This window comes from Chelonoidis abingdonii, chromosome 2 (assembly GCF_003597395.2).
Source record: "Chelonoidis abingdonii isolate Lonesome George chromosome 2, CheloAbing_2.0, whole genome shotgun sequence".
Taxonomy (NCBI): Eukaryota; Metazoa; Chordata; order Testudines; family Testudinidae; genus Chelonoidis; species Chelonoidis abingdonii.
In genome coordinates this window covers 234,005,280-234,019,728 of record NC_133770.1, presented here as the reverse complement: position 1 = coordinate 234,019,728, position 14,449 = coordinate 234,005,280, and the positions used below count along the sequence as shown (strand labels likewise).

Sequence of the window (14,449 nt, the reverse complement as noted above, 5' to 3'; positions counted from 1 at the left end):
TTGTGTGGACTGGTCTAGGCTGAGGTTAATGGTGGGATGAAAATTGTTGAAATCACGGTAGAATTCCTGAAGGGCTTCTTTTCCATGAGTCCAGATGATGAAGATGTCATCAATGTAGCGCAAGCAGAGTAGGGCTGTTAGGGGACAAGAGCTGAGGAAGCGTTGTTCTAAGTCAGCCATAAAGATGTTGGCATACTGTGGGGCCATTCGAGTACACATAGCAGTGCTGCTGACTTGAAGGTACATATTGTCCCCAAATGTGGAATAGTTGTGGGTGAAGATAAAATCATAAAGTTCAGCCACCAGCTTTGCCGTGACATTCTCGGAGATACTGTTCCTGATTTCCATCTTTGTGTGGAATGTTGGTGTAAAGGGCTTCTACATCCATAGTGGCCAGGATGGTGTTTTCTGGAAGATCATTGATGGACTGTAGTTTCCTCAGGAAGTCAGTGGTGTCTCGAAGATAGCTGGGAGTGCTGGTAGCATAGGGCCTGAGGAGAGACTCCATGTAGCTAGACAATCCTACTGTTGGGGTGCCAATGCCTGAGATGATGGGGCATCCAGGATTTCCAGGTTTTTGGATCTTGGGTAGCAAATAGAATACCCTTGGTCAGGGTTCTAGGCATGTGTCTGTACAGATCTGTTCCTGTGCTCTTTCAGGGAGTTTCTGGAGCAGATGATGTAGTTTCGTTTGGTAACCCTCAGTGGGATCAGAGGATAATGGCCTGTAGAATGTGGAGTTAGAGAGCTGCCTAGCAGCCTGTTCATATTCCAACTTATTCATGATGATGACAGCTCCTCCTTTGTCAGCCTTTTTGATTATGATGTCAGAGTTGTTCTTGATGCTGTTGATGGCATTGTGTTCAGCACGGCTGAGGTCATGGGGCAAGTGATACTGCTTTTCCATAAATTCAGCCCACGCACGTCGACGGAAGCAATCTATGTAGAAGTCCAGTCTGTTGTTTTGACCTTCAGGAAGAGTCCTCCTTTTTGCAGTGTTGGTAGGAAGGATTCTGTGGGTTAGTACGTTGTTCAGAGGTGTGTTGGAATTATTCTTTGAGTCGGAGAAGTCAAAAGTAGGATTCTAGGTCACCGCAGAACTGTATCATGTTCTTGGGCCGGGAAGGCCAAAAAGAGAGGTTCCGAGAAAACATATGCTCAAATAAATTTGTTAGTCTCTAAGGTGTCACAAGTACTCCTGTTCTTTTTGGTATTCTGTGTTTTAATTGAAATCAATATATTTGAAAATCTAGAAAACATCCAACCTATTTAAATAAATGGTCTACTATTATTTAACAGTGCAATTAATCATGATTTTTTTTTAATCGCTGGAGAGCCGCTGGCGCAGCGCTGAATTCTGATCCACGAGACAGCAGAACGTCGCTAAGCGCCCGCTGCATCAGACTCGCAGGGAGGCCGGGGGCGGGGGCGACCAGAGACAGCGCCGCACAGCGCTGATTGCACACCCAGAGCCTCCTGACACGGGCTGGGGTGTTCCTCACCCGGGCGAATCACACGAAACGCGCTGGGGCTTGAGTTATGCGGGCGGGAGCCGTAGTGGACGAATGGCCCTGACTTGGCGCGGGCTCTGCACAGACCGGCGAAAAGAGCTTGAGAGCATCCCGCCGGCGCAACCTGCCAGGCCTGGTTACCATAAACCAATAACAGCAGTTGCGCCTGCTGCTTGAGGGCGATGTGCCCCACTACGAGGCCGGGGCGATGCAACATCCCCGGCAGCCACCGGCCAGCCATCGGACTGCCCAGGGGGAGGGAGCACCTGGACTAAGGCGCTAGGCGGTAAGCCGGGTCGGCGCGCCTTGCTGCCCGCTGACGGGATAAAATGCGCCAAGGGCGCGCGGGCAACCCGGCCAGGGGCGGCGCGGGCGCCCGGGCAGTGAGGGGGAGGCCGCCGGCCCCGCGCTCTCCGCCCCCGGCGGCCCCATGGCTTTCACCCGGAAAAGGCGACAGGAGCAGCAGCTTTACTCCAAGGAGAGGTGGGGACTCCGCCGCGGGCTCGGCTGGGCCGGGCTGCGAGGGGGGAGGCTGCGGCTTGGCCTCCTGCGGCAGGGGCGCCGATAGGCCCCGGGAGAGAGGAAGGACAGATTTGGGCAGCGCTGACACTTCCCCCCTTGCTTCCCAAGGGGAGGAGGTCAGATTTGGGCAGCGCTGGCAGTTCCCTTCTCCTTTCACAACGCGGGGGTCTCCTGCTGGGCTCTGCATCCTGCAAACTCTCCCTCACGTACACACATGCTTATACTCAGGGAGCAGGTGTTCAGGACATATGTGAGCACAGAATAAAGATCTGTTTATTGTTTCATTTGCAGTATGAGGTTGGGAAGATGACATCAACACTACTCAGCACTTCTGGTTAATGGGGAAGACCAGAGTCACACATTGGGTCAAGCCTAACTCTAATTACTATTAACTGATCAGGAAAATCATTCCCTAAAATAGGGTTAACTAAAGTTGGAAAAGCCTCTTAAAGGGAGATAAATATATGATCTACTTCAGGGGTTGGCAACCTTTCAGAAGTGGTGTGCTGAGTCTTCATGTATTCACTCTGATTTAAGGTTTTGCATGCCAGTAATACATTTTAATGTTTTTTAGAAGGTCTCTTTCTATTAGTCTCTAATGTATAACTAAACTATTGTGTGTAAAGTAAATAAGGTTTTTAAAATGTTTAAGAAGCTTTGTTTAAAATTAAAATGCAGAGTCCTCTGGATTGGTGGCCAGGACCTGGGCAGTGTGAGTGCCACTCAAAATCAGGTCACGTGCTGTGCTGCATTTGGCACATGTGCCATAGGTTGCCTATCCCGATCTACTTTAAGATACACATTAAAACAGTAGCCATGTCAGTTGTATACTCAGTAGCATAAAACATTGTAAGCATCATTTTTGGGACACATTGCAGTGCCAGTAGCAATAGAGATGGAGTAGTAAACTAATCACGTGCCTGTTTTACAAATACTATTTTTGTGAGTTCTTCTCTGCAGCTGTTGGGTGCATTGCACTCTTAATTCTTAGCAAGGAAACCATAGGACGATGAGACAAACTGAATGGCTAATTAACCAATGGCTAATGAAAAAGGAGAGCTGGGGTGAAATTAGTAAAGTGTTCTATATATACATTAAATACAAATGTCCATTGGATTACTTTTATATTACTGAATATGTAGTTGTGTTTTTTATAATAAAAATACCACTTTTGTGCTACTCTGATGCTTTTGGGATAGCGTTGGGCACTGCCATAGGAGAAGAGTGTGATTCCTAGGAATATAGTGCCTTGAGGGTGAGATGTATATAAAGTAGAGGGGAAAAAATCTTGTCTGAGGAGGAGGAAAAGAACAATCCTTAAAGCTCTGATTGGACAAAGAAGTTCTTAGAGCGGGAAAGAGGATAGGAAAGAAACACTAAATTTCTTCTTTTGTGGAAGAATGGTTTTCTTTTGTTTGAATGGAGAACTTTTAAATTGTGAAAAACACGATGAGATCAGGGATTGGAAAATGTAGTAGTGGTTGATGGAAAAGGTGAGAGACCCATCACCTGGGTTTGTGGGCAAACTCATGTCTAATTCACAGTCCATTATTTGTGGACTGTCATCACTACTTCTGAGAGGTCTACTCAGCCACTGAAATCTATAATGAGTATTTTTCTCCCAAATTTAATCTCACAATTTTATTGCCTATTAACGTTTCTAATTTCAGCAATTCAAGAAATACTGATTTCTCTCTTTACTAGTATTTGTAATCCCTCCCAATTTAATATCTGTGAATTTCATTTCAGTTGCTTGCTCCTTCCCAATCATTAGTCAAAATCAAAGTTACCTTGAGCCAGTGGCTCATGGGGCTGACATGGTTAAGTGATGTCAATTCCATAGCCAACAGTGCACAAGGTAATGATGTGGCCAGGGTCCTGTTGCCTTTGACTGCCCTAACCTGATGGACCAGCTACCCAGTTTGCAGCTAGGTGAACTGGAGGTGGCCTTTCAGTGTGAAATCAAGTGAGACTTGAACCCACAACCTTCAGAATTGTGATTATGTGATTGTACCTGCAGATTCCTTTGTTTTGATACCTAAATAGATGCTCCCCCTTTAGTACACTCTGCCTGGATATAACGCTGTCCTCGGGAGCCAAAAAGGATTTACTTAACTCGGTTTAGGTGACAACCAACATTTATATTGAAACCTTGCTTTTGATCCACGTGGATGTGGCACGGCCCCCCCCCCCCCCCCCCCCCGGAAAACACTGTCTGGAACACTGCTTTACCATGTTATATCCGAATTTGTGTTATATCGGGTCGTGTTATATCAAGGTAGCAGTGTATATTGGTTTGTACCCTTTTTATGATAAAGAACACATGAAAACATTTAAAGCAGGGGTAGTCAGTAGGCAGACTCTGGGCCAAATCCAGAGTGCCAGATGCTTTTGAATGAACCCTGAAATCTTTTTATTTACATGTTATCATTGTTGTTTTTTAAATTTATTTCTCTCTAGAGTCTGGACCTTGCCTGTACATTGACCAAGAAATTTGGACCTTGACAAAAAGTAATTGACTACTGCTGCTTTGAAGTGTTTTTCTGTTCCACTGATTATTTTTTTTTAAACCAGTAATATAAAGTCTTAGACTTCTGTTTTTTTTAGATGCTTTTTCATTCCTTAATTGAAGGGCTAAGCTGTTGAATCTCTAACAGAAAGCTTTTCTTCTATTTGTTTGCTGGGTATTTGTTAAAGGGGCACAACTTTTGTCCAAATGCCTATCTCTACTAATGTGATCTTGGGTGTTGTAACTATATAACTGAAAGAAATTTGATTTTCCTTCCCTTTTATTTACTTTGTGCATTTGACAGTTTGTGTATAGTCAGTTTTGTTGGCTTTTTGGACAGCCGCATAGAGCGATATTTAAGATGGTAAAAGTAGAAAATTGACTGAGAGGCAGGCATAGTACCTCAAACAACATTTAACTCGCTTTATGAAACTGACTAGATTACAAGTTAATTATATTCCTTTTAAATAGATGAGAAAAAGTTTTAAATAATCTCAATAAAAATCATTCTCTTGTCACTTAATCAAGTTTACCTTTCTTAGTATCTGGTTTCATAAGCCTCCTACTTCTCAAGTTATTCATAAGCCTCCTACTTCTCCAGTTTTCCAGAAAAACAGGACAACATCAGAATTTCTCGTGTGTGTACAAACTGAGCAAATAAAAAAGCAAGACTTCTTTGTAGTTCATAAAAAATGTCAAACACCAAAAAAGGGCACAAAACCCAGTGGTTTTGTTTTGTTTTTCCTTTGCAGGCCATCTTTCATAGGTTTAGAACAGAAATATCCCATTCAGATGGGTAGACATCAATTCTCATTTCTCTTGACATTTCTTTTCTCCCATTTGCTTTGTAAGAAAATTACTTGAGGGGCATATATTATGTCCTTTTCAATTGACTTAAACTAAAATCTTCTATTTAGTACCTGCTATTTTGCTGTATGTTTGCTATTTGAAGGAAATAAAATTAGGTTTCTAAAAAGTACACTAATTTTAGTTACAAAATTTACAAGTAAAATGATATGGCTTTATTTCCTGTAAGATCATTGTAGCATTTATGAATTGAGTTCTCCATGCTGTGGGCTATTAGCGTGAACAGATGGGGGTGGTCTGACACGTGATACAGAAGACCTTATAAACCGATATCTAATGATCTACATTGTGCATGCTACACTGTTTCCTGTTTAGGAAGTTTATCTGTTTCTGCATTAGTGTTCTGTTTGCATGTAAGATATTGGCAGCATACAGTTCTGCAGATGGATCCTGAGCAAAACAATTGTTTAGCTTTTTATTCTAAGCTAATAACCTTGTCTTATCCTCTTGGAGTAAAATATCCAAAATCAAAAACTTACTGAAGACTGTCATGCGCAAATACCTATAAATGAGTGTCACTTCTTATTTATGGATACTTTGTTCAGTTAATAGTGTCTAAATTTTTATTCAGAGTTTTAATTTAGAAATAATCTGGTGATTCCAGCCATTGCAGATGTTCCTCACGTTCTGATACTGCAAGCTGTTCTATACAGATAGATGTCTGATAACTTCAGTGGGGCTCTGTGCAGGCACAGAGGTCCACCCATGTGGGGCATCTTGCAGAATTGAGGCTTAAAGCTGCGCAAGTTAGAAATCCTACTTAAGTTTGCCTCCTCTCAAATGAGTATACCTTTGAAAGGTTGAGAGTTAGCTGAAGGTGGAAATGGAACTTTTATTTATTTTATCTTACTGAAGACTTTAAAACTCTGTAGTTATCTGAAATCTTATCTCAGTGAATATGATTGGGCGGATTTGGTAAGCAGACAGCTTAGAGACCCAGTGGGAAGGGAGAGGGGAAGGTGGTGAAACTTCAAATTTTCAGGCATCTATTAATCAGATTGATACGAATACATTTCTCAGCAGGATCCAGGGAATACCCTCTCTGCTTAGGCTCTGAGGGTGGTAATGATAGAAATGGGCTTCTCACAAGACCTTTACCTTGGTATCCTCACTTTCATATCTACCTTTTGTTAGTAGGTTTGACCAAGGGGTTCCTGTGGTACAGACTCTTGGGGAGGGGAACGGTGGGGGAAAGGGTTTACTTTCCTTGTGTTAAGATCCAGAGGATCTGGGTCTTGGGGTTCCCCGGGGGGGGGGGGGGGGGAAGAGCTTTTCTTAATGATGACACGCTCTAGTAAACTTTTTTTTTTGTGCACAGATAGAGATGAAACCAGGGCTCTGATCATCTCACCAGGATCTCAATTGCACAAGGGTGCCTGGCATCCATCAGCCTTTTAGGGGGGCTCAAATTAAAGCATTATTTGAAAAAGAGTTTGTGCCTATTTATGTGACTGATGGTTTACAGAGCACATGTGCAGAGAGAAAGCGAGGCTAGCTATCTGGAAAACTCTCTCAGCATCACAAGACCTGAGGGTGTGTTATGGTTAAGGCTGCGAATCTGTTACGGATTCCATGACTTTCTGCAACCTCCATGAAATTCTCGCAGCTGCAGCAGCCAGTGTGGCTGTTCCCCGGACTGCCTGAGCTACTGGCCCTGGGGCCAACTGCTCAGGTGGCTGTATGGTCAGCCACACCAGCTGCTGCTGGAGCGGCTCTGTAGCCAGTCACGCTGTCGGCTTCTGGAGCAGCCACACCAGCCACTGCTTGTGGCCCTGGGCAGCTGGCCCCAGGGACCGCCCAAACAGCGGCCAGTGCAGCTGGTCTCGGGTGCTCCCCAGAGCAGCTTCACCCAGGGGGCTCCCCAAAGTAGTGGGTCCCATGACAGTTACGTTTTAGTCAGGGGTGTTTATAGTAAAAGTCATGGACAGGTTACAACTGTGAATTTTTGTTCGTTGCCCATGATCTGTCAATGATTTTTTCTAAAAATACCCATGACTAAATCTTAGACTTAGTTATGGCCACTGAATCTGTGCACCACCTCAGGCATTGTAGGTTTGAATCCAGACCAGGTCAGAATCTGAAATGAAAAAAGCAGACACAGTGCTCCAATCTGGCTCTGTCAAAGGGCAGTTTTTATTTTGGGGAAAAGTAATATGAATACAGCAGACTATTCAAAAGGTGCTGAAAACATTTTTTGAAAAGAAAATAAACTACATAAGGAAATGCTTGCTGGTAGGGGAGGTGATCAGGGTGGCAGAGCAGGTGGGGATAGGGGAGAGGAGTTGGTGGATGGGAGGGGGAGTGGGAAGGAGGACATAGAGATGAGTGACAGAGGATTGGGGAAGAATGGGGCAAGTGCCTGTCAGCCCCACGTTTCCCTTCCATATGTGTGCCATGATCAGGAGGCCCCTAGCCCATCTACAGGGCTGTGACCCTCCTACCATGCCTTCTTCCCATTTGAACCAGGTTCTGGAGGGAGCTTGTCTATCTGAGTGAGGGGGATTCCTGTCGTTTGGGTGTTTCTGAGCCCTGTGCTATGCCCTGGTGGTGTGCCAGGATCTGGGGGGACCCTGCCCATATATGGGAATGTGACTTCCCCTTCCCTAACCTGGTTTTTAGCGTGAGTGTGCCTTTTTGTGGTGGTTCTACCCACTCCCTAATCCCTTTATGTGATACGCAGGTCAGTGCTGCTCTGGGAAGCCCCACTCACTGCCCCGCTTTGTTTTCCAGAATCTGGGTGCTCCTGCCCATCTGTAGGGGACTGATTTCCCTCCCCCCCCACCCCGTGTGACCTAGATTTGGGGGTGGGGGCTTGCCTCTCGGAGTGTCTGGGACCTTATCCTTACCTTCTCGTGTGAACTGGGATCTAGATTTCCTTGTGCCTCTAAGCAGGCCTGAGCCCATCTCTCTATCGTCTCCTCCAATGTAAATTAGGATTTGGGGAAGCTCTGCCCCAGTGGATGGGGAATTTAGGACAGGTGTGCTCAGAGTGTGCCTGGACAACACACTGTTACACTGGGGTGAGGAGCCGAGGATGGGTATGTTTGATACATCTCAGAAACTCTCCAGTCCTTGAGCGGGTTAAGGGAACGCCCACCAACATGAATGGAGCAGTTCATGCATCACAGAGCTGTTCTTTTAGGCTGTATTAATCTCCATGGGATGTTCTGTTTCAGCTGAGAACAAAGCCATGTCTATACTACCATTTATGTCAGCAAAACTTATGTTGCTCAAGCGTGTGAAAAAAAACACCTTCCTGAGCGACTTAAGTTTCGCTGACATAAATGGTAGAGAGCTTCTCCTGCTAACATAGCTACCGTCGCTTGTGGTGGTGGTTTTATTATGTCGATGAGAGAGCTCTCTCCTGTCGGCATAGAGAGGCTACACAGGCAATCTTACAGCAGCAGCTGCATCGGTACAGCAGTGCTGCTGTAAGCTCTCCAGTGTAGACATGGCCCAACTCATCGAGATGAACTTAACACCTTTCTGTGCCTGCTATACTGCTCCCCTTCAGTCTCTGTCTAATTTCAAAAGATATTGTAACGAAGCGTCAAGTCAGCCATAGCTACGGTGGGATTCTTGCTTAAAGGCTGACTCTTTTGAGGGTGTAGCTACACTTAAAACACTATAGCAGTACAGATGTGCCACTGTAGCTGCGCCACTAGCGCTTCAGGGTAAATACTATCTACACACTGTTGGTGTAGGTACGACAGGCGGTAGCTGTGCTGGCAGGAGATGGAAGAATTCTTGGGGAATAGAGATCTTGGAGGTAGTCTGCAATCCTCTGCCCAAGGCTTCTTGGAAGGGATGCCTTGTTTCTTCTCCCATGGTTGGACGCTTTGCCATGCCACTGAGCAATGACTTCAGGAGGCACCATTGCGGCACACAGGCTGGCAGCATATAGACCTGGTCTGCAGCTAGACACTTGCAGGAGCTGTTCCCTTGCAGCTTCAGTTACTCTCAGGAGTGAGATATCAAGTACAGTCACCATCAGTTGTGGAAGACAGAGCTAGTTTTAAGTGCAGTAGCCCTATCTGCTTGTACTGATGTCCCAGTGCTGTCCCCCCCATTGTTCCAACTCGCCCCTTTCTTCCCCAGGCTATACTCAGCATGGCCAGGGCTGCCACCATGCTCTGAGTCCCAGAGGGAAGTGAGAATGTTGTGCTTGTAATTTGTGTGGATCAAGAGGAGTAAAGGCACTGACAATAGTACTTCTGCCCATTGTTTCTTAAGAGCTGCAAATGTGGCCTTGAGGTTCTCTTCATCCACACCAGTGGAGTGGCTCAGCCAGATAAGGAGGAAAAAGAAGAGGACAAGGGAAGACATATTCCAGGAGCTCCTGCAAGCCTCTGGCTTTGGATTGCAAGCAGAGGGCTTGGAGGGTGCGATCAATGACAAAATGCAGAGGGATAGCAAGGATAGGAGAAATGGGCAGCAAGAGATGGTAGTGCTGCTCAAGGAGCAAAGAGACATGCTGTGATCCCTGAATGAACTTCAGGCTGAACACATCTATTCTACCTCCATCTGAAGGCAATAGAGAACTGCATTTTAGGACTTTGCTACACTCCCCTGCTACATTCCACATATCTTACAGTACACAGGGCACTCCACTCTGCAGGAGATTTACACAAAATGATAGCCACACTTACCCTGTGAGAGCCTCGTTGGTGTATGTGTGCTTGTGAATTCCTTGTTCCTTCCCTCTTTCCCTGTATGTATGATGTTTACCTCAGCATTACGTAGGTATGTTTGCATGGGTGTGGAATAAAAATTTACTTATGGAAACTGAATTTATTATTCTCCAATATAAGATAGCTGCTTAACGTTCACAGAGAATAGCAGCGGGTGCATTTGCATCGTTATATTAGTGGGCGCACCACAGTCATTACAGAGTTCACAGTATGCTGCAAAAAAACCAGTGCCAGGCGCAGCACACTACAGCAACACACCTACTGTGTCTCTTTGTTAAAATGCTTCTTCAAAACCTCCCTGAGCCAGATAGCTCCCCGTTGAGCTCTTCTTATCGCCCTGCTATCTGGCTGCTCCAAATCAGCAGCCAGCCAATCCACTTCCACGTTCCACCTCTGCGGAAACTTCTCCTCCTTTGCTTCACGTATTATGAAGTACACAGCAGGCACCTATGACCATGGGAATATTATCCTCGCTGAGGTCTAACCTCCTGAGTAGACAGTACCAGTGACCCTTCAAACTGCCAAAGGCCCCTTCAGCAGTCATTCTGCATCTGCTGAGATTGTTGTTGAAGTACTCCTTGCTATTGTAAAGGTGACCAGTGTATGGCTTCATGAGCCACGGGAGTAAGGGATAGGCTGGGTCTCCCAGGATGACTATTGGCATTTCCACATCCCCAGTGGTAATCCTGTGGTCTGGAAAGAAAGTCCCTGCTTGCAACTTTCTGTACAGGCCTGTGATCCTAAAAATGTATACATCATGCACCTTCCCTTACCAGCCCGTGTTGATGTTGGTGAAACAGCACCAGTGACCCACCGCGCTTGCAATATCATAGGAAAGTAGCCCTTTCTGTTGATGGACTCTGTCGCAAAGTGGTGTGGTGCCAAAATAGGCATATGTGGGCCATCTATTGCCCCACCGCAGTTAGGGAATCCCATTGTTGCAAAACCATCCATATTTCCCGCACAGTGCGCAGAGTCACAGTCCTTCTTAGCAGGATGCAGTTAATGGCTCCGCACACTAGCATTGCAGCAACCCCCCCAGTGGACTGATTCCCGACTGATTGATAGCAATCTGGCATTGCCATCTTCCTCATAGTGATCACCACTTGCTTCTCCACTGTGAATGCAGCTCTCATTTTGGTGTCGCTGTGCCAGAGGGCTAGGGTGAGCTCTGCCCACAGTTCCAGGAAGCAGGGCCGGCTCCAGACACCAGCCGGCCAAGCACGTGCTTGGGGCGGAGTGGTGCTCGGGGTTTTCTATTCTTGTCTTAGTATCTCCTCAGGCAAGATTTTTTCAAAATTTCTTCTTCAGAAATTATATTCCACTTAGTCACCACATTGATTTTTCATGTATCTTAATAAATTAATCCATTAATTTCATTAGCACAGTGTAGAAAACAGAGCTATGAAATGAAAGCTGTTCAAGCAAAACTATAGGCTGTGCTTGGTTACTACAGAAAGTGCCCTTATGTAGGCATTTTAAATTCAGCTGGTACTGTGATATGTACAATATTAAAAAAAAGTGCTAAGCACTTTCAGCACCCACTGACATCAATGGGAGTTGAAGTCACTCACTACCTTGCAGGTTCTAGTCCCTAAATACGGAGGATCTTTTATGAATATGTAATCTCTTACATAATAGCAAATGCTTTTCAAGCCTCCAGTTACTAGGTTCATACCCCTCCATTACCAGGCTGTATTTCAGGTTTCAGCACATCTCATGAATATAACTAACAGGCAGTCTGGAACTCTCCCATCTCCAGTATGTTTTTTAAAAAGCTAAAATAAACATGTATAAATAGCCCTTTTTTTTTTTTTTTAAGATAGACTTTAACAATCTCATCATGCCATTTCAGGGAGATATCAGTGTGAGCTAATATACAATATTACAATGCTTCCTGTTTCACAATCAGTCTGACTAGGTTAATTGAATATCAGCTGAATTCCTTTTCTTAAACTCACATCATCTTCTCTTTTAATGTACACATCAATACTGATGTGCATCCTGAAGGTTTTCCCTCCACTCTCAATAAATATTTTTACCTGAAGAAGTGAGACCAGCTTGTGATCTTAGGTAGTCTCTAGTCTCTAAAGTTTCATTGACACCTTCTGATTGCCATTAACACTTTCTGGAGAATGTTTCTGTGGATGTAGCCCCTTTGCAGACAGTTTGTTTGCAGACATGGTCTTTATTCAATTGAGTTCCCTTACACTGGCTGCTTGCTGGCTTCATTATGTTGGAACTGGTAGGATAGTTGCTTCCAGAAAAAGAATTATATTAAACAGCAGGGTTTGAGTTGGCACATTGTGTTGATAGTGTCAAAAAAGGGAAACTGTACTCTTGTAGTATTCTCTTGTGGTTTCCATTTTAAAATGAATTTCTCTTTGCTCTGGCCTTCTACTGCTATAATACAAATAATAATTATAATCTTAATAATTAATATTTTCACGTTGGTTTCAGAAACAGTAGATGCTAATCCTATGTATCCTAGCTGTCCTGCTCTCTCTTAAAATACAGCCCAAGGCCCCAAAAGTAACCGGGGTGGCTCAGGCAGATATAATACCAGAAGCTTCTTTTATCTGACTAGATTTTAAATGCTCAAGTCCAATATATGAAGCCCTTCCTCTTTCCTAGGTTTCATAACCGGAGCTCCAGCTTGAACTTCAGCTTCAAAGCAATGTCGCTGCAGCTACATTTAGAGTGCTAGTGTGAGCCCTGATAACCCCGAGTCTCTTGATCTGCTCTGGGAGGCTCAATCTTGCTAGTAGCTCCAAAACATTGTGTAGAGATACCCTTTGTGCTCTTTTGAAAGCTGACGCCTCTTGTTTAACTCAACAAAGATGTCCTTTTCCTTTGTCTTCTGTTTTAAGGATATTTTTGCCTTTAAAAGCAGTTTACTATTTTTCATTCCAATCCCACACTTAAGATAAAATATTGAATGATCCTCAAAGAAGCAATAATTTATCAGATACTCATTGTATGATGTGTTGCTATCAACGTATTTCTGGTCAATTAAATTGCATAGTGGTTCTACAACTTGTGGCCATATCTATGAAAAGTGTGTTTTCTTGACTTACAGAGAGACAATATAATTTGATTATATTACATACCCTTGGGGGAATTCTGTGACATGTGCAATGCAGAATTTTGCAGAAATTGGCGTGCATGCAGAATTTCCTGTTTGCTTCCACAGAAATGTGATGCAGAGATGTTGGCCATCACTGGGGGGAAGGAGAGGGAGCTTGAGGGTTCCCAGCCACTGCATTTCCCAGCATGAGCTCAGGGCAGGAGGAGGCGGCGCCACGCAGGAAACTCTGTGCAAGCATGGGACTCAGTATCAGTTGTTTCTCTCTCTCTCTGGATCCCTGGGCTCTGGGAGGTAGAGGGTGTGAGCGTCAGGGCTGGGGTGGCCGCAGCTGGGCTCTGGGTGAAAGAGAGTGAGAGTGTCTAGGCTGGGGGAGGGGGAGCCACAGCTGATCTCTGGGGAGTAGGGGATGTGAGTGTCTGGGTGGGGATGGGCATGGCTGGGCTCTGGTGGGGAGGGGTTAAGTGTCTGGCCTCCGGCTGGACTCTGAGTGGGAGGGGGCAGAGAAACAGGAAATAGGCTGTCATAGGGGCTTCTTTAACTCTCTACTCCTGGGAGAATTTTTGTCTGTGTCTGTATTATTACAGACACATTTGCTGACTGGTATTTTGGAATAAATTACCAAAATAATTGAAACTGGTATGATTACAGTGTTATTTTGACAAATACAGTTTGCAGAATTTTAAAATGTGCGCAGAATTTTTAATTATTTTGGTGCAAAATTCCCTCAGGAGTATATTACACAAGTGCTTCCTGTTGTACACTTAAAGTGAAGTTTTAGATGTGGGTCACTTAGGGCTTGAGCCCAACAATGTTAAAGTCAAAGGTGATATTTCCATTGGCTTCAATGGACTTTGAATCAGCTGGTTATAGTGCTGAGCTATTTAATATTGGTAACAATTAGTGTTAATTAGCTAAGTGTCTTACAGATGGCAAATTTCTGATAGCAACAGTAGATTTACACACTTCCAGAAAGCTGACCACTTCTTGGTGTCCAGAGAATTCTTAGGCCTGGTCTATACTACGTGTTTAAACCAAATTTAGTAGCATTAAACCGATTTAACTCTGCACCCATCCACACAACGAGGCCCTTTATATCGATATAAAGGGCTCTTTAAACCGGTTTCTGTACTCCTCCCCAACGAGAGGAGTAGCGCTGAAATCAGTGTTGCCATGTCGGATTAGGGTTAGTGTGGCCGCAAATTGACAGTATTGGCCTCCAGGCAGTATCCGACAGTGCACCATTGTGACCGCTCTGGAAAGC

General features: G+C 44.7%; 1 protein-coding gene across 1 annotated transcript in view; it reads left to right on the top strand.

Annotated features, from left to right (window-relative positions):
- The first annotated feature begins 1,886 nt into the window (after positions 1-1,886).
- The window catches only part of NSMAF (neutral sphingomyelinase activation associated factor), a 64,949-nt gene continuing 52,386 nt past the window's right edge, over positions 1,887-14,449 (top strand). Inside the window, exon 1 of the mRNA XM_075063403.1 lies at positions 1,887-1,994. Within this exon, the coding sequence (XP_074919504.1) occupies positions 1,942-1,994 (53 nt within the window). The 5' untranslated portion in view covers positions 1,887-1,941. The remainder of the gene's footprint in view (positions 1,995-14,449) is intronic.